The 22,291-nt window shown below is 29.4% G+C and overlaps 1 protein-coding gene across 1 annotated transcript; it reads left to right on the top strand.

The window, feature by feature from the left end:
- Window positions 1-3,434: 3,434 nt before the first annotated feature.
- LOC149477913 (uncharacterized) lies at window positions 3,435-8,767 on the top strand. The gene is made up of 4 exons (XM_089709939.1): window positions 3,435-3,582; window positions 5,219-5,298; window positions 7,036-7,238; window positions 7,737-8,767. Exons 1-4 carry the CDS (start codon window positions 3,473-3,475, stop codon window positions 7,866-7,868), a joined length of 525 nt encoding a protein of 174 aa, XP_089566065.1. The 5' UTR covers window positions 3,435-3,472; the 3' UTR covers window positions 7,869-8,767.
- Window positions 8,768-22,291: the final 13,524 nt, after the last annotated feature.

Raw genomic sequence — 22,291 nt, 5'->3', positions numbered from 1 at the left:
AATACGAGGGATATAGCGCACGGTAGGTTTAACAACTTACAGTCTCGGTGTTTTGCATTTTTCGTTCTTTTTCTGATTCGATGTTTTATTGGGAATTTTTCTTAAAATTTACATTGTGACGTGTTCATATTTTTTGGTGACAAGATGTGTCAGCCGTTTATTCTGTTTTCGTTCTAACGGACAGTGTCAATGTTCTTTGTGGAAACTTTTTTCTGGGTGTTAATATTTCATTTTGATCGTTTAAAAATATAGGATCACATTTAGGACATAGCATGGAAATGGAAACAGGACTTGAACGCTACATATTTTTATAATCATATTTTTTAGAAATGTAGAGTTTGAAAAATTATGTTATTTTATCATTATCTTAAACAAAATAATATCATCCTTCTAAACCTTTAATAAAACTTCATTCATTCAACTTTCATCAAATTTTAAACCTATATAGTATATAATTATATTCATATTTACTAAATTTATAAAGAAGAAAGTAAGTATTTGCAATAATCCCATAGAATTTGTTCATTTCAAAGTTCATAGAATATTTACCAACACCACAGCTAACACGCACAATATTCCAAGAACGAGTAAAGTTGCGTAATATTATCTCAGATGAGAACACAGATGTATAGTATATGGAAGAATTGTAGATTCTTCATTGCGAAAAAATATTCTCATTGGTTACGTTGTTTCTGATTACAGTTTACTGTAATCATGTTAAAAATCACAATGCATGGTGGTACCTATATTTTTAAAATTCTTAATAAAATTTATTTATTTATTAATTAGTACTTAATCAATTCAATGAGGATACAATTTCAAATTAAAAATGAAATAATTACACTTTTGTACTTATATAGCAAATACAAACATGAAAATATATTTCGTATTTACTTACATCGAATTTAATATTTCTTAATTCAAAATTAAAATATTCTAATAAATAAAATGTATTTAATCTGCATTTTTCTATACTCTGTGAGTCAGTGCAGTTCAAATAGAAAGTATATCGACAAGTTCATTGTCGTGGCCTTGAGTGAGCGCATCGATACCATGTAACGGTGGGCTTACATGGCGGCAAGTGAGAGATAGAATAAATAATTGCTTACAAGCATCTTGATTTGTAAAGCAAAATGTTATGGCAAGATCAATTCAGCGTGTAAATCTTCTTATATAAGTACCCAATCTTAAGCAAGGCTATGATTTATAATTGTATCAGGTAGTTAATTTTATATAGTAAATTATAAAACCAATATAAAAAACTACTTCTACTGTTATAATGTACACTTTGAACTTTGTGGTGGGTTTGCTTGATTTAAGCCTTTTAATATAATAAAAAAATACGCAAGTTATACCATTCGTGTTTTTTGCCTAAAGTTCACGCTTTCACCTGCCTTGAAATAATAATACTGTATACCAAAGCCATAATCAAATTGTAGGCATTTCATCGACATCTAATCAGCCATTTTTGCTTGACAGAGAAATGAAAATCCATACTCACAAACTTAAGCAAACATTTTAGAAGCATATAAACTCATCTTTACTAATTGGAGAAAGTACGTTGTCCTTGTCCTATTTCGTACTGAATATGAAGAGAACGTGAACCTATATTTCCAAATTTTCATTATCTGTATATTGCATGGAAATGGAAACAGGACTTGAACGCTATTTTTATAAACATATTTTTTAGAAATGTAGAGTTTGAAAAATTCTGTTATTTTTCATTTTCTTAAACAAAATAATATCACCACAATATCACCCTTCTATTTCTTAGTCAATGAAATTATTACTATACCTAATGTCATCTGTGGACCTAACAAAGATTATAATATCTTAAATATTATCTTAAATTTATCCTATATAACATAATTCCCTTGAGCCCATGACCCGTGCAGTGGAACATATTATTATTTATGGGCTGATAAACATCAAAAATATTAAAAATTGTATGAAAATGATGTTTTTGAATCAGATTATTTGAACGTATTAAACATACGGCAACATAGCTACATAAATAGCATAATCATCAAATATTAATTATGAAATATCACATGAAATATATTAGCATTATATCCTTTTCATGCTCATGATGACAGCTGTCAAGACGTGCCACAGATACAAAAAAAACCGAGAATTATTATTTAAAAGAAATGTGTGTTTGCACATTCAGTTATTGAAATAGTTCCTCGTGATACGAATCAGTTAGATATTCAATTTATTTAAATTCATTATCATAATGAATTAATTATTTAAGTGTATTTGCTATTAAAAAAAAAAGTGAGAGATTATAATTTATTATAACACGAGATCTTATCTATTTACATTTATATATGCTTGTTGAAATATTAAATGAAAGATATTGTTTTATGCTGTGAATCGTAAATTTAAAAGGCATTTTTTTCCTAAAATAAGCCTAAGGTCTGCATTTAAAATAACTTGCCCTAAATAATTATTTAAGAAAGTGTAATAATTCAATTCGACACAACAAAAATCTTATTAACAAAAACAAATGACAAAGAATTGTACTAACCTTTAATATTTTGTTTAGACTCTAACACAAAAACACAAACATGTAACATCAAAAAGAAAGTAAGGATTAAAGTACTTAAGATTTATAAAGTACAATATATTTAGATGTGCATTTCAATAGTCCTTATAATTAAGGCCATTAAGTTCAAAATCATAGACGATTTTTATTATGTTTGTTATCGTTTCAGTAACGCCTCTTCGTAGTACAATACGCATCTCATGTATGAATGAACTCCTAAACGTTATACTGCAATTGTGAAGTTTTGATACTTTTGATTCGATTACAATTCTTTGTTTTTTTTTTTTAATTGCTGGTAATTTTCATTCTAATTTAATTTAAAATATATATTGTTGGTGTTTTTCTTTAAGATTGTAGTTTATGAAATACTCACTAAAATTTATTAATAAAGTAAGTATTTTGAATGCTTAATATACTTCATCTTTTATAAATTAAATTAATAAAATAACACAGCTTAGATTGTTAAACTGGTAGCCTTAACTCTTTTATTGAAATAAATATTAAATATTCATTAAATTATTAAATATAGAAATAATAATTGAAACAAATATTTTTGAGGAGCTCTAGAACGTCGCATTTTTTGAGTTTGGTTTTGCCTAACGCAACGAAATTTGAAGTATACCTTACTTAAAAACAAAATATTTTAAATGCTCATTTAAAAATCAATTATACTTCAAGTTCTGAAATTCTTAAATACAGTATTATCATTCTCCAAAATGAAAAATGGGCATTTCTCAAACAATTAATACTATAACTCGTTCCGTTCGTAGCATATAATCCTTAAAGTATCAAAACCCATCGCTCCCCAGTTACCAGAGTTACATAGGATTACCAAATCCCGCGTACTATATATATCGTGGTCGCATCCCAATGCCTTCATTTCACCCTCGTCACTGTAACTGAAAACATCTCGTCACTATCATAATGAGAGTAATATTATGTGTGATCGTTTTAATTGGAGCGGCGTGTGCGGCGCCTGGAGGCAGCAGTGATGATGGGCGGATTGAACTGTTCAAAGGTGTTGCTATTGAAAAGTAAGTAGTTAGTTTATTAATCGACTAAGGTGGAGGTTCTGTATCTATTTTATCTCAGAGTAACTTGTTTTATTTTAGTGTGAGATCTAGAAATTAAAGACTTAAATGATTGGTTTAGACAGCTCACAGTAGTGTTCGAAATGTTGGGATACACAATTGAAGAAATAAATTATGAATTATGATAAAGTCTTTAATTTCGTTGTGTGTAGTTTGTTTTTAATTTACTTTAAGGTGAAGGTTCAATATCCAATTTACCAAAGAATATAGTTGACAAAGTTGATATTATGATGAATAAAAGTATGGAAGCAATTTGTTGCGTTAGATCAGTAGATAGTTATAGTTCAGTAAGTTCGGTTTCGTGAAAAACAGTATAGTACTTTTGAAATTTTATTATACGTAGTACTGCCAGTTGGAATGCCACGATAGAGTTTTGGTTATGATAGCAAAATCGAAACTAAATCAAATTATCTAAATAATACCAAGTTAGTTATTTATTAAAACGAAACTACTATAAAATATCCCAATTTTCATCATCGCCTTCAAAAGGGATATAAAAGTAAATACGTACAAAATAATAATATCAAGCAGTATTTAAGAGTAATTGTTTATCACAGCATCATGAATACTCATCACTAAAACTTATAATGTCATATTATGTACAGAACTTTTATCATAGAAGCTTTAATAAGCCCATATGCATTACTAATATTTAAACTTTGACCAACATTCTATAATAATTACAACATGTTCATACTTATTTAAATGTGTTACTTATAATAGGTTATGTATTTATAATTAACCAGCGGTTCGCCCCGGCTTCGCCCGTGGTACCTACATGTTTACGTTTTTTTTCATAAAAACTATCCTATCTCTCAAGTTGGATCGAACTGCACATGGTGAGCGAATTTTATTATAATCGGTTAAGTGGTTTAGGAGTCCATTGAGGACAAACATTGTGACACGAGATTTATATATATTAAGATATCGTTCATTTATAAATCAAAGGTTCATTTATGCAACAAAATTTGGTAGTGGTGTCCTAAAAGTTACAATAAAATAAATAATCAAGTTTTCTCTCATATTATGTTCGCCCTAATAGTTCCGGAACAAAACATTTTGATCTCATTGAGACACAAACACTAGTGAAAGTGATAAATGTGTTAAAATTGTACTTTAAATTATTGTACCTTATACAGTGTACATCTATTGTTAAGTGTAAAACTGTTTGTCTTTGTATCAAGGAATGTTAGAATGGACGTAACAAGTTTTATATTGGTCTAAAATTGAGGAGATATTTCTGATATTTTTACGTAGAGCTGTAATTATTTCTGTACTTTAGGATTCTGCAGAGTATAAGCAGTGGTTACGAGTTATTAAATACAACGAGTTATTAAAATAGTAAATTGAGAAAACTGAAAAAATGTGCAGCAGTAGCATTATGCTAAAAAAAATTCTGCTTATTGCTACTGCTGCACATTGTTGTATGTACTTTCTTGTATAATAGAAGATGTGCTTTTATTACGAATACCTATATTATACGTATTATAATCAAAGAGAGCTTAATTTAGAGGAAGTGTAAGATTTAATTGTGAAATATGTTACCTATATTCAGAAACATTTATTTTATTTCTTTCAGAGACGCGTTAGGTACTGAAAAATTGAATGTCAAGTTTGAACCAGGAGAGTTGAAAGAAGCTGCCAGAACTTTTGAAGAAGGTAAGTACCTAATAATAAAAAACCCAATCCCATCCACATAGTTATTAATATTCAAAAAATTTATACATTTTAAATCGATCTTGATGTGGAATTTGATCCGCAGGCCACCTATGACTTTAATAATTGAATTTCTTCTACTATTTTAGTTTCATGTACCTAAAGAGTTATAAGTACATAAGATAAAAAGTTCTTAAAATGTAAAAGAAAAAGAAGTATCGCAAAATTCGCGATTCATTTCCATTGAAAATGTACATTACATATTATATAAATACTAGCGGCCCGCCCCGGCTTCGCCCGTGGTACATATGAAAAATAGATGTTGGCCGATTCTCAGACTTACCCGATATGCACAGAAAATTTCATGAGAATCGGTCCACCCGTTTCGGAGGAGTATGCAGACTAACATTGTGACACGAGAATTTTATATATATAAGACTATAAAATTAGAATGTTGACAGCTCTATTAAAACATAACACCTTCCTTTTACGTTGTGATACTTCTTGCATGTAAAATGTCATTTTATCGTACTTTATCACTAAAACATGCGTGTTGAGTATTGGAAAGCCTCGCAGACAAATAGATGAATAAATAAGCAAATTTGTTGGATACTTGCCTTGCATGCGATGTCATAATGCAGTTACTGAATAAAACATAGAATAAGTTGGAACGTGACCACTATGGCAATGGCTATAGTAAATAGGGTTGGCACTTTGCAGAAAATATCACCTAAGAATTAAAACATATAACAATTTTAACATATAGCACTTTTATTAAAAATCCTTTTTTTTTCATTATTTTAAGTATATTTTCTTACATATTACATCATTTTTAAGTTATGAATAAGTCTTGATACGAAATAAAAATATTAGACTAAAGCACAAACAAATTTTAAACGAATCTTTGACCTATATACACGATAAAAATTAAATGTGGGATGATTCTAAGTATCCAACATATTTAATCAATTAAACAAAAAACTACAGACCATACTTAAGCATATCAAACGTTAAAAGCATTCCAATTAAAAACCTCATAAAAACGTAAATAAAACTCAAGTGTGCCAGCCCTAACCGCAGATGGAAAGTATGTGTCAATGAACTGTTACATGAGAGCACGCAACGCTTGGTCAAGGTCGATGCAACTCGTGCGCAGGTCTCGTTTATATCACGTGCTATAAATGTATGAGCTTTTTTGTTTTAATGTGATAAATGGAAATTAATTTTAGGATTAGGAAAGTATTGGTGGTCTTAGTCTATTTTGTACAAATGCTATTGTCCTTTTTGTGGTATTTTTTTTGTGCTATAGACATTAGACATATTTTTAAGGGCCACATAATGTGACATAAGTATATTTTTCTATAGTAACCTCAATACTTACCTTAATACTTCTGCACAAGCTACGATTATATTTCTAATTTATATAAAGGAAAAAATATGCAAGAGTGTAGTTTTTTCAAAAGCTTGTTGTTGGGCATATATTTACGAGAATTATAATGGATAAATTGAAAAAACTAAAAGATACGCCTTAAACTTATAAAATTATTGTATCGTCTTTAAGAGCCTTGATAATAATTTAACAAAGTTTGAATTATATCTGTCCGTTTAAAGTGGGTCAAAATCGAGTCTAAAGTAGGCTACATACTAACATACAAACTTACAAATACCCTCTTCTCTCAGATATAACTTTACTATAAGATTTTAACATCGTACAGAAAACTACACAAATCTCTTTTCCAGCTCGAGGTAAAATAAAGAAGTATACGCCACTCCTTGCGGGTATAGGAGTGAAGGTTATCGCGGTAGTGGGCTTGTTATTCGGCGCATTGACTCTCCTGGTTACCAAGGCGTTGGTGGTTGGTAAGCTGGCGCTCATGGCAGCTGCTGCGCTTGGCCTGCATAAGATATTCGCTGAAGGCGGCTTGAATAGTATTAGTGGAAAGGTAGGTGGTATTGAATTAAAGTAACGATGTTGTGAGTAAATATGAGATGATATGGTATGAGAAGAAACAAGATGATATTATACGACAAATAAATGTGAATGTGAAACAAGGCGACCGTTGTCATATTTTAGCCTACTCAACTACCATATTGAGTAGGATAAAATATATTTGTATTATTATTATTTAAAGTGTTACCTTTTCAATAGGTCATTCTTTTTTGAGAAGCCTTCATCCTTAAGAAACCTCACCAATAGATAAAACGGTTACAACGATAATTTTATTCAGTTTAATCCGTAGTTGAATATTTAATCAATTTTCTTGTTCAAACATCATGGTAGAGACTGACAAAAAAGTAGAGTCGTTTCCGATAAAATCTTCAAAATTCATTCAGTGACAGATATAAAGCATATTGTGTCCATACTCCATACCATGAAGTTCCGTACAAAACTTACTTATAAAATATAGAACAATATAATAACTAATAAATTTGTTTTACAGATTGCTAGCATTCAAAACGCACCCCAAGCGTGGTCAGCACAAACTGCGCAGTCCAACACATACCCCTACGCAAGATCAGCTGATGCCAACGACGCTAACGACCTAGCCTATAGGTCACAAGTACCTTCATAATAGAACTTATAAAGTACTAGAAATATGTTGCCAGATCAAAGCATAGATTAACGCCCGATATTAATAATCAATCCGAAAATACAGACGAATAATTAAAATTATAGATGCATTTAGCAATGTATTTTCGAAGACATATATATACTATATTTGTTTATAAGGATTGTTTTTGATCGAAAGATATACAATAATCGAATATTGGTAATTTTACTAGATAGGAGATTATTAATTTCGGGCGGATATATTCTGTCAAATTTGATTTACAATTTTGCGCCTAAAGTATAATAGAATAGTGTTCATTGTATTATTTATTTCGAATGTTACGGCAGCAAAATTAATGAATTCGAATTATAAAAGTGAAATTAATTAACGAAAATTACAGAAATTATATGTCGACCAACGAATTGTTTTGTTTAAATTTTATTGATTTTTTGTAAAGAATAAGTACAGATTTTTTATTTTTCAAATTATTCGTCATTTCCAATGATCTTATTATTAATTTTATTTAAATTAATAGGAATATTTATAATTTAATTTATTTCCATTTAAGACGTATTTATAAGGCTGAATTCAATGGTGCATAAGATTTATCTAAGTCGAGAATATTTTCATATGAAAACAGATTTAGAATATCTATTAATTACAGAGTTTATTTAGATTAAACGATTTTTATTAATATATAAATGTACAAACGAGAAAATTGGAGAAAACAGGGTCAGAAGCATGTAAAAAAAATCTATCCTATCATATTATTCTTCATTTATTGTTTCAGATATTATTACTCAGTGATCTTATTTTTACGGGTATCGTCTTCTTAGACCACTTAACTTATTTTTAATTTATTTGTAAACAAAATAAGACTGTACTATTAGATATAAGGATAATAAAGAAATGATAAAGAAAATCTTTAAGTTTTAATTTTACACTAATAATATTTTAGTTTCATAGAGCCTTAAAAATTAACTAGAAGCAACGTTAAGATGCGTGTGGCGACATCTATTGATGGTTGTACAGAAGCTATTGAATATTATTATACCTTTAAAGTATTAATATCTCATTATTATAATGATAGGTTTATTTTTCACACTGAAATGAATTAAATTTTAAAACAAAATATTATAAAACTCTGAAACGACTTGTGTAAATAGTTTTTTGTAAAATGATAATGCCACTAATAATTAAAAGTCAGTGATTGGCTACATATAATAAATAAATTTATATTCATTTTAAGCACAAGGTTATTATAAGTAACGATATATCGGGCGTTTTATAATAAATCGACAAGTTTAATTTTTAAGCTCTATACTGTGATAGAGCATACTAATATAGACATTTTAAAAATGATGAATTACTAAAGTTACATTTGAAATTAATACAGATAAGTATTAAATAACAGTAAAATACTTATTTTGCATTTCAATTCACATTGACGATTATCCAAAGGTGTAGAGTTAGAAACAACGGGCGCCATCTATTGGTCATGCTTTATACTATCGCTTTAAACATAAGTTTCAGTTGTTATTCTATTAAATAAACACTGCTAAGTTTATAGGATTTCTTTTAATTATGATAACATGTATAACACGAATTTGATAAAGTACCAAGAAGTTCTTCACTTATTCTCTCTTATACCCAAAAAGTTGTAGAGAGAAATTGCAAGAAATAACTAAAACGTATATTAAACCATACCTAAAATCAGTCATGATAATATTATAATCCTTCATTTTATTACTCTATATACTTTTTATCTATTATGAGTCACTCAATTTTAAAATATCAAAGTTCAGCAGACTTTTAATAGGTACGTAAAAATAATAGTAAGTACAGACAGTTTAAAAAACATGTTATAATTATTTTGCTCATATTATTAAAAAAAATGTATTTCTGTGATGGTCTAAAATAAAAATAGAGTATTTTCAGCTTAATTATTTAGTAATAATATGGTAGTATGAAGTAAATAACTAGTTTATTGAAAAAAAACTTTAAATTCAAAAATTTACAATGATATGAGTATATTTATAATGTAAGAATCTGTGAAAACATAATATTTTAGAGCATAATAACAGACTCTTATCTGAAGAAGCAAGAACTCTTAGAAAAGATTAATATTTAAGTTTTGAGAAATCTGAAAAAACATTATAATCTCATAAATTCTACACAGTTTTTATGAAAAAGTATGTTTCTCAAGCATTATATTATTTTATATTTAGAAAATATTCCTGAAAATCATACAAACATACTCTTTACATTACAAAATAGAAACTAAGCAGTTGTGATGTCTATATCTACTTTTATACCAGTTTCAATTATTTCTAAGAAAAACTCTTCATACACCCACACAAATGTGTTTCGCGTGGGTACGCTAGTGTAATTACACGAATGTCACGCACACTCTTACAAAATTCTTTGGGAACAGAGGTGCTGTGGAGTCGATTTATTTTACATTTTTTAGTTCCGTTACCGGATATGACATATAATATAAAATATCAATAAATATCAGTTAAATGAAAAGTAAGGACGGATTTACGATAGGCTTTTCTCCGTGAAAGTAATATTATAAAAAATAGAATAATGTATGAATGTCTGGCTAACGGTTATGAGTGGATACGATCCATAATTTCCTAAATACTCTTCCTGTTCCTGTTCCTGTATTGTTAAAATAAATAAAAGTAGTTCAAAGTAAATTCCTAATTGTAATCTTCCAGCATTAGTTGTAGTTTAAATTTATTTTCGTTGAAACCTACTTCTTTTGAAATCTGGGTGTATTTTCACTTTGTATTGTAATATCTTAATATTAAAAAAAAATTCACTCATACCTACAATAATAATTATCGGATTGATCGTTCTAGAAATATTTGAATTCTTTATCCAGCACTGGAAGTACGACTGAAATGAAACTTAAAAATACTAGCAAAACCTTTAAGATCTTAATTATTTATACATCTATTTCTTCTCTAAAATCCTTCCCCTTTTTATCTTTTCATTATTTAAAAAAATATACATCACAATGCCTACTCCATAGCAGTCTGTAGCCACATTCCAAAGGTAACAAACTTTCCCTACCACTACATCGATTTTCTTTGTGTGCGTGACTTTCACTCTACACTATTTTTACGTTTTACTTTACGCTTTTACAAACTTTTATTTTGTTTTTATTTAATGTTATATAACGCGCTTATTCGAAAATTTTCGTATTAATGTAATATTTACATTTTAAATATAGTTTAAATAGAGATTTGATGCTGATTAATCAAGTAGAATATTATTATTTTCATTCCTCGATGTTAAAAATAATAAAAAATAAAATATATGCTTGTAATTAATAGTAAATAGTAACTGAGTTATTATGATGGATTGCTATTGTATTATTTTGTATGCTTTCATGCAATATATCAATATTTTTTAAAATTTTATATAATAATTATAGCATACATAGATATAAAATATAACAGCATCAGCCTACTGTACATTGTTACCTACATTATATTTTTAAGATTGTAAAATGTATTCTATAAGGTGTACAATAAAGTATTTTTCATTCATTCATTCATCTATGTATTGGATTGTTATAAGGTACATGTTATAATGAAAAATCATTATTTATGAACATTGTAGATACTTATTACGTAGATACTTTTACATTTTATTATGTAAAATTGGAATCGTTTCGAGAAATAAATTACACTATTTTCATAGTTACAATAATGCATAACATTCAGTTGATATTTCATTTAACTTATTTACGTTTTATATAAATAAATTATCTCTTATAAATTGAATATTATCATATTTGTTGTAAAGAAATTATTACTTGCTTGCTAGACAATAATTTAAGTACCTAATGAACGAAATGAATCATAAGTAGTAGGAAGTAAAATCATTTTTTACTTATTACCAAACAGCTTACTGATTAATTAATCCCAAAGTAAAACAGTGAAAAAAATAAAAATGCATTTCCAATATTTAACAGTTTCATTCATTTATTTTTGTTATTTTGATAACTTAGTTTGGTTACAAATTACAATTACGGCTACTATAATAGAAATCGCGTTAACAAGGTACGATTAATTATTTAGGCTCAGAAGGACTAGACATCTTTTTAAAACATTTTCCTGTTTCTCATAATTAAATAAACCAAAAGATATCAAACGAAAACAAACACCTGCGTTAGTAATAAAAAAATCTCAACGGAATTTGGGCCTACGTTCTTCATAAACCTTTCTCTTTGCTTTCACGAAACCAAACATAGTGGCCCCGATGTACTAAAACATACTAGAACAACTATCAAAGAAATTTCATCTATATTATCTGAGCAATTTGTATCAAATTAGAATGATAGAGTCTTGAGTTTACGACTTTCTTCAATCAGGAGAGGGAAGTATAATTTTTTATTTATTTCATACGTGACGATCATTTCGTTGATGTATGGGAAATTATGGTTTGGTAGATTTACGTATGAATTAATATTCATATAAAAGAATTATTAATGTCAAACATATTCATATAAATTCAGAGAGCTTCATGATTAATCCTTTTAAAATTAAAGTACGATTATAATTTCACCAAGGAAATAGGCACTGATAGTTGCAAATTTAAATCATCCATACTTACTAATATTATAAATGCGAAAGTAACTCTGTCTGTCTGTTACTCAATCACGCCTAAACTACTGAACCAATTTTCATGAAATTTGGTATGGAGATATTTTGATACCCGAGAAAGGACATAGGCTACTTTTTATCCCGGGAAAATGACGCAATCCCGGAAATCCCACGGGAACGGGAACCATGCGGGCATTTCTTTGATTGCGCGGGCGAAGCCGCGGGCGGAAACCTAGTAAGTTATAATACTTGAAACTATCTCAAAGTTTGTCATATTATAAACAAGAAAACGTTATCTAGGATAACGCAAATATAGTATTTTAAGGCAATACATCAAACGATATTGTTCATAGATAATATATTCAATTAACAATTGCTTAATACCTAAATCCATACTTAGTTTATGATTTCTATTGAATTTATAAGATTCAATACATTTATAACAATGTATTCCAAGTATTCCCAGTATTCTAAGCCCATCATCACTACATAGTATAAGACAAAGTCGCTTTCTCTGTCCCTATGTCCCTTTGTATGCTTAAATCTTTAAAACTACGCAACGGATTTTGATGCGGTTTTTTTATAGATAGAGTAATTCAAGAGGAAGGTTTTAGTATATAATTTATAAGGTTTTAGACAAAGCGGGCGAAGCCACGGGCGGTAAGCTAGTTCATAATAATTTAATACTATCTGATTTCATACTCCCTAAATTGATTAGTAGAGTAATAATAACACATTTTTTAAGGTTAATTTATTTTTCTATGAAATAAACTAATTAATAATTCAACGTTAACAAAAGAACTGATCAAAAACATCATTATAACTAGATAACATAAGCTATTCTCGTTTTAACATTATTTTATTAGCATAAATACTTAACTTAACTTTATACTAATTTAACTTTATTTTACTTAACGGACTGATTATCAGTCCGTTAAGTCCAACATTAATCCAAGATAAAACCTAACCAAATCTTACAATACTCCTTATATTCAGACAAATCTTTCGAGAGAAGAGAAACTCGATTACATCAGATCAACGAATACAGGTGTATTATTTCGCAACTCATGTGAAAGTCGAAAGTTGGAAAGTGAATGTGAATCGCCCTTAAAAATTCGTAATTATTGCTCGAAATCTTTGCGTTGGATTTGCGGGTTCTGTATAGTTAGTATTATTTTATTGTTGAAAGAAATATCATAATTGCTTCCTTGCTAGTCCTTACTAATTCCTGCTATCTATTCTACTAATATTATAAATGCGAAAGTTCGTGAGGATGGATGTTTGTTATTCTTTCACGCAAATACTACAGAACCGATTGCAATGAAATGTGGTATGTAGGTAGCTGAAGATCCAGAATAAAACATAAGCAACTTTTTATCCCGTAAATCCCACTGGAACGAGAACTATGCAGGTTCTTTGAAAACGCGAGCGAAGCCGCAGGGGTAAATCTAGTACTTACATAACATTTTAATTAATGTGTGTTTGCTTGTCTTTCAGTTCGCAACGAAGTAATTTTATTCTATGATTTTTCAGTCTGGAGATAGTTGGAAGGCTATAAAGTGATATAGGCTACTTTTTACCGCGGTGAAACATCGTATTCCCATGAGAATTTATTTTACCACGTGGGTGAAACCGCGGCAAAAAGTTAGTATGAATATAAGCTATAATTAAAATATGATATATAAATTCAAAGAAACTCCTAAAAGAAGTACTTTTTTGTTGTTTAAATAAATAAATAAATTATTAACCATCGGTTCAGAAAATAGTTAATAAAAAAGTTACTTTACTCGAATATATTGAACTAATAAATGCCCTTTTCATCTATACGATTATTTTCTTAAAAATATATAACTAAGCCAGTTAATATAATATATATATACTACATACCTATGTAGAAATGTCAAAGATTTAAAACAATAGGGACCTCCTATTGTATTAAATCTTTGAGGGAATATAAATTAGTGGACACAACAACTTAAAACATATTAATTATTATTTTTGCCATTACATTTTCTCTCTACAATATTCTTTTTCTCTTCTAGAATCAACATTTTTTTCAAATTCATTTCGTAACAACATCACATGTACCATAGCACAGAGCTTTCTCTGACGTCACGTATGGTTATATCATTCGGGAAAGTCGGTCGTTGAACCCGGACCGGCACACTTACCTTATACTGTGGGAGCGGATGTCCATAGACACGACAAGTTTCTATTATTTTTTATATGTTCAAAATAAGTATTGATTGTCTGTGGTATGTATGTGAGGGGTATTTTTTATCTGTGTTATGGAGAGATATGTTTAGGAAAGGTTCTGTATCTGTAATCTGAATTAATTTAAACTTGAACTTTAACATTTGTTTATTCAGCTAGAAATCTTTAGAAGTGTTTTTAATACAATATTCACATGAAAATTTATTATTACAAAAAATTAATTGAAAGATTGAACTTTTTTATTAAAATAAAGGTTCAATCTATCAATTAAAATAATCTTTTAAAGGTATCTTAATTTTTTGGACATTTTCAATGTAGTAAAATATTTATTTTTCAAGAGTACGTTTTAAAAACTACTTAAATACTTTTTAATCATAAAACAAATGTTGTAAGTACATATACATGAAACAAATATATGAAATACTAGCGGTCCGCCCCGGCTTCGCCCGTGGTACATGTTTACGTTTTCTCTACATAAGAACCATCCTCGTACTTCAAGGAATATAATAAAAAAAGAATTATCGAAATCGGTTCAGCCGTTCTCGAGTTATGCGCTTACAAACACATTTTGCGATTCATTTTTATATATAAGATTTTATAGTACAGCCATTTCAATTTGTATAATAATATGCAATCAATAATTGAATATCAATATGTATAAAATACTATCTCTCTATCTTCGAAAATATCAAAAAGTCCACAAATTAATTTTCAATTAAACAGAATAACGTATTCACTACCTATATACTTAACTAGCTGCTCCGCGCGGTTTCACCCCCGTGGCTCCATCCCTGTTGGTCGTAGCGTGATGATATATAGCCTATAACCTTCCTCGATAAATGGGCTATCTAACACTGAAAGAATTTTTCAAATCGGCCCAGTAGTTCCCGAGATTAGCGCGTTCAAACAAACAAACAAACAAACAAACTCTTCAGCTTTATAATTTTAGTATAGATTACAGCTGAAGGCATAACCACCACATACAAAGGAAATTCAATTCAAAATATACCGGAATAGACGATACTAAATAAATAATCCCATACATAAACGTTTTCTTTAACCTTGTCCCATACATTCCAATGCTTGTAATGAACTTCAAATGCTCAGGAGGCACTTTCTCCATGAAAACATAAGTTCTTATTACGTAGGCAATAGAGTGGAAATTGTTTTTCATTCGATTGCTTTTATAAATATGTATTTGGGATGCCGATTGGAATGTGAGCCTATTGGCCTGATTTGTTCATATGAATGTGTGAATTTTAATAAAGAATATATAGTATGTAATGGGAACAAAACTGTTTATTACTATTGTGTTGTTTATAAGGCGTAGTCTGGTAGAGTTCTCCCAAGCTCTGCTATTATGACTACTAAATTGGAGAAAATAACTAAAGGTTGGATAATCAATATCTTATCTGCAATAATTTGAGAAAATTATTTGAAATTTATGTAGTCATTAGACCACTTGTTGTGTGAGATTTGTTTTGACAAAAGGTCGGCTAAAATTAAATTAATTAAGTGATAAATTTTATGAAAACCTGTTAATGTATCAATGTTTTTGTTCACTATATTACCTATACCAAGTGTAGAGAGTATCTGTAAGAAATTAAATGATAATAGAAAATTATTGAATAACAGTCAAATTGTATCTTTTATCGCCATAAGTATACTATAATATATATATATTGAGGTATTTAGACTGTATGTAAACTTAAATGTCTCTGTAACAATCGATTGGTTCAGAAAGTTCTCCATAGAAACAATAGAAAATATTCATAAATACCTGATTATCAATTACAAAAAAGTGGAATATTAGTAAGTTACAGCATTTAGTTTGTAACATTTGCAAAGAAAATATATTACAGATGAAATTTAGTAGATAAGTAAAAGACTTTCCATTTGCTGATTAATTGAAATTATCTTTCTACTAGTATGAAATCATTACGAATGTTTACGAGTTTAATTTCAGTTTATTGTTTTAAGTAAAAGTCTAATTTATGTAAGTAAGTAATTGTTATGTGGAAATACGTCATGATTTTATGTATACCGTGTTCATTGGTTATTTTAAAATTATTCCTAGCTATAACATAGTTGGCAGAACGCCCTTTGTGCTGTTATTTAATGTATTATTGTAACCTTTATATTATACTAGGTTTCCGCTCGCGACTTCGCCCGCGCAGTCGAAGAAAAACCCGCATAGTTCTCGTTCCCGTGGGATTTCCGGGATTGCGTCATTTTCCCGGGATAAAAAGTAGCCTATGTCCTTTCTTGGGTATCAAAATATCTCCATACCAAATTTCATGAAAATTGGTTCAGTAGTTTAGGCGTGATTGAGTAACAGACAGACAGACAGAGTTACTTTCGCATTTATAATATTATTTATTATATTTATTATATACTTTGTATCTTGCACAATAAAGTGTTCAATAAATAAATAGTAAATCTTTTAATGTATTTGACTTTTTCGTTGTTATAAATCGTATATGTACCCACAATACCGTTGATATTCACTATATTCTAGTAGCAAAAGTCGAGAAGAAATTAACCAGTCAGACAACAGCAGGTGAGCTTCACAAAATATTTAGAGAGAAACCACGTAATACTCTCTACGTATTACCAACTGCGTTCACGGGCGAGCGACTACTTTCACAACTTTCATTTTTCATGTACCTGCCCGTGCCACTTTCTACAAACACACAAAATGTACCCTAAATACAGAGGACAAGGTCGAGATTTGAATGTGATACCAAATTCCTTGGTTACGTAACGTTTTGTAAGTTTTTTCGTTTTTGTTACCTACCTCTGTTTGGGTATCGAATTTGTATTGTGTTCTGTTGAATAATATTTATGAGTTAACTGCTGAAATATTCTAGATAATGTAAGAGCTGTATATCTATAGTAGTATTAGTACCTATATCTGAACGAAAAAAACGGGTATAACATTATTTTATTTAACTATTTATAGTTCACATAATTAAACATTTCAATTACATCACATACATTAAAATACGTTTAAAGTCATTGAGAATTATTCATCAAAGTACCTTACTTACGCTTTTTCTCAAACGTTTAGCTATTTCTCGTTTTTACTTCACATTTTATCCTATTTTTTAATTTATAACATAGTAGATATACGACAACTATCCCAGGTAAGCACTTTATGTTTTCCTTCTCTGTAACTTTTATTTCAATTAAATATTTTTATTATTTTTATATATACTTAATAATACTTTATAATACGCAATTATTTATCCCATTTAAAGAATAGAACCTATTTTTATTCCGTAAAAAAGTATTTTTGATAGAACTCTACTATACAAAAATCCATTTAACTTGCTCTATTATTTTTTAAATTGATTCATTACCTATTTTATATTTCTCATAAGACTGGTAAGACACGGCTCTTTCTAGTAAGATAGAAAAAAATAATTTCAACTTTTATAAGCTTCAAGAAATAGCGCAGAAAATTGAAGGATTTCCTTATTGAATAGCCATATTAATATTATAACAATGTGAATAGCGAATTATTTATCCATAGGCGCCGTTTATCTCAAAATATAACTTCAATAAAAATACTTATTTTCTACATAATTGAATACTTAGTAAATGCAATAAAATTAACATTTAGACCAAAATAATTTAAGTAAATAGTGAAAAGCATAAAGTATACAAAAAATACAAAAGGTAGTCTGCATATGAAGAGGTTTTTTTTCTTTTTATTCACGCTACTGCTAGCGACCTCTCTTGATGTTTTCTCCGCACTAACACAAAATTTGTTTCAGCGCCATCTACCGGCGAATAGTCGTAAACATTATAAAATAACAGCGAGGAGAGATATAAAAAGTGAAAGATTCAATAATAAACGATAGAGCGCGCTTTTTTGTTCTTTTTTTAAATGAAAGTAAGAAAATGAAGTTGCAACGGACGGCGTTCTGTTAATTTGACATTAACTATTTTGTTTTATTTATCAATATTATAAACAGCTGTGTTATGATACTATACAGTCCATTTATTTTATTCATAATGAAACGAGAAGGAAATGTGCATTACCCGTGCTTTATGAGAAAAAATGTGTTATTCGTTTTTCAATTATCTCATCTAATTCATCAAGTCAATTTATTTATCAAATTCAGTATTTAAATTACAAACTTTTTAAAAATATTCATGTTCATAGCTAGACAAGAGAGGGTTTTTACTGAATGAGGTAGAATTGTAAAAAAAATGTATGCGTGTACTAGTGTACACACGTAAGAAGTGAAACTGCTTTATGACCTTATTTTTCAAAAAATAATTTACTACATGCAACTTTACAGAAATACGTCGAATCACGCGTGGTAGGGATAAGAAAAAGATGGCGCGTAACGGAAAAATGTCACGCGTAACGAAAAAATGTTACACTAAATTTTTTTCCAACCCCGATAAAGAAGTTTCACTTCAAAATCATGGAATAATGTGACTGAATTGAAGAGCTATTTTGAATCTCTACTGTGAAGCAAGAAATAAAGGTCTTTTGAAATTAATTTTATTTTTATCTACATATTTATGTAGGAATGGAAAACTTTTTAACTCTTCCCCATCGACACGACTGATATATTTTAGATTTTTTGATTATAAATTATTAAATAATATTTGCACACCCAGTTAGTGGGTAGAATGTATTAGCGCCTTAACATTGTAAAAAAAATGTTGTGTGGTTTTATGAAACCACGGTAAAAGTGAAACTGTTCGAACGGTTCCGAACACTGCTTTGTGTAGCGCATGTCGCGTGACGGTCGGCTGCCGAGTAGGTATACCTACTCGGCAGCCGCGATACACGCGACATGCGCTACACAGACCAAAAAGTTTGAGACGATGTAATAAAAGTTTCACTTTAATAACACCTATTTTTATAACTACATTCTTGCAAATAAATGTAATTTGAATTTAAAATACTGAACTAACATAATATATATAATGTAAGAGAACATATAATAATACCGAAGAAAGATCTTTAGAAGGATCGTCACAGTTCAAACTCATTGCATGACAGCGGTCGGCGATGATAAAAAAAATTAGTTCAGCTTTTCATGACTTTAAAACTTAACTAATATAACTTTATTTCTGCGACGTTCTAGTACGTTTTTGTATTTATTCATACGGTGTATATTATAAGTTCTGTGAACATATGACATACACATGTATCGGTGAAAACTGCATCCAATTAAATTTTGTGCAATAAGCGTTAAAACATAGAGAGAAAAGCAAAAAAAAATAAACATAAAACATTGCTTTGCCTTCTGTTTATAATATTTAGCGCTCTTTATTCAATATCTATAACACAGATATCAGCTCGTAACAATTTTATTATAACGTGTACCTACATTGAACAGATCGCTTGTTTTTTCTTTCACATGAACGGGACGATTCAAGATATATATTTTTTTTGTCTGGACATAATATTTAGTAGTAGAGAGAGATATAAGCTACTGTTTATAACACAGAAATATCCTATTACCAAAGTAATTTCTTATAACGCGGACGAAGTCGCGGACGGGCACTAGCTATATAAATGCTTTCGCTATCTATGAGTTCATTTGCAGCCTGCCAATGACTCTTCAATGACTTTTGCATGTTATAGACCATTGCGTTACATACGTTATGTTATATGAAATCAATTTCTACCCCATCAAGAGCTAACTTCAGAAAAGCTTTACCAAACGTAATCAAGTGTATGAAAATTTCTATCAATTATAGATACAATTTTTTTTTTATTTTAATTGATCAAGTCTTTCGAGAAAACGTTTCAAAAAAGTGTTCCGATTGACCGTTATTATACGCAGGTAATATTTTATTTGAAGTTATTGTTGTAAATACTTTTTTATAGGAAAGTTTTACTATGCTGAGATCGAACAATAGGGCTTTTACGACAAAAAAGTTAGTGGCCGGTAAAAAAGGAATCGTGGAAAAGTAAACCACAGACATAATTGTAACGAAAGCCATGTGGTTAAGCGTTTATAATCAGTCACAGCAAAATATTTCGTAATATGTAATATTTTTATAAGAGAATTAATTTATTACCATTATTCAAAATAATGAAATTTACATTAATTAATCTAACACTTTAGACTTTGCGTTTGTTTTACTTCAGTACTATTGATTTATAGAAATCAATTATCTTTGCTTTTCTGTTTTTTTCGGATTCAACAAGACGCCGAAACATTCACCAAACACGCTATCATTCATGATTTAAATCACCGTTTCAATTTACTACGAATATGTAACATGTTCACGGGTATCAAAATACAATTAAAAATCGTACTTCCTACATCTTTTTTACAACTTCATTTACGCACTTTTCTATGTGATTTTCACGCTACATAAAGGTGGTTCATTTTTCTCATCATCATCATCATCAGTCCATAATGTTCCCACGTGGTTCCCACTGCTGGGACACGGGCCTCCTATAAGGGTACAGGCCATAATCCACCACGCTGGCCAAGTGCGGGTTGGCAGATGTTACATGTCGTCGATTAGATACTTTGACATGCTGTATGACGTGCCTCACGATGTTTTCCTTCATCGTTTAGAGCAGTGGTGATGTTCTCAACATGCGCAGATGAATCGATCTCGAACCCCCGATTTATCGATTTGAAGTCCGAGGTCCTAACCACTGTGAGTTTTTCTTGCCCTATAATTATTATCAAGTATTGATGTATCTGTCTGTCTATCTGATCTCCGGGAAATGCAAAATAATTGCTAGGTACATAATGGAATGCTGTCATTAACCGCATGCTTCTTCGCTTTCTGGCCCCGAATCAGCACGACAATAATTTTGTCTTCAGTAATTGTGTTTTGTGGAACGAATTAAATTCACGGTAATGTATGGAAATTGTAGAGTATTTGTCTTTTGGGTGAAAACTGAACGTTCGATCGTGAAATGTAGTTAAAACGAAAATTTGGTGTAGGTACCATAATATTATAGTTCACCTAATTTTGCTATAGATGCACTTTATTTTATGACGATCGTTGTATCGTTTATCATTTTCGTGAAATATAATGAACTGTGTGTGCTTCTTATATAAAAATTTTATGAATAAGGGCTGATTTTTCAATCCTTGGTTAACACTTATTCGTCAAATAATGTATAAAACTACCATTTTAAAAACGTATTCTAATTGCCCGTATTTGTCAGTTTACATGACATTTTAATATTATCGTGTAATACTTTATTGGACGGATAAGTTTTATCCAAGCATTGAAAAATCAGCCCTGACTCAATGAAAATAACTTAACAAAAAACAAATCCACAAATGTTCTCATACCTAGATTGATTACTTGTACATTTTAATCTAGTTAAAGATTACTCATAACATGTTATCACATGACAGTCGTTACATAATTATAGTTCGTAACAAAGAGCGGCCTATGCCCTTTGCTAAGGCTCTATTTTATTTTATTTAATATACAGTCTGTAACTTATTCGTTTTCATCAGCAACCTTATATTCAAATGAAAATAGATTAAAAAAAATGCTAAAAGCAACTTATTGTTTTATTTTCAGATTTTAAGGTCTGTAATACATTTACAATTATAAATAGTGGTATATAATGCGTTCATTGAGAAAAATGTATTTTCA

The sequence above is a fragment of the Colias philodice genome, chromosome 23 (genome assembly GCF_061535455.1).
Source record: "Colias philodice isolate Cphi_HAF_F1 chromosome 23, ilColPhil1 Martin Lab GWU primary, whole genome shotgun sequence".
In the NCBI taxonomy this organism is placed as follows: Eukaryota; Metazoa; Arthropoda; class Insecta; order Lepidoptera; family Pieridae; genus Colias; species Colias philodice.
The sequence above is the reverse complement of the archived record's forward strand: the minus strand, read 5'-3'. Positions and strand labels throughout refer to the sequence as shown.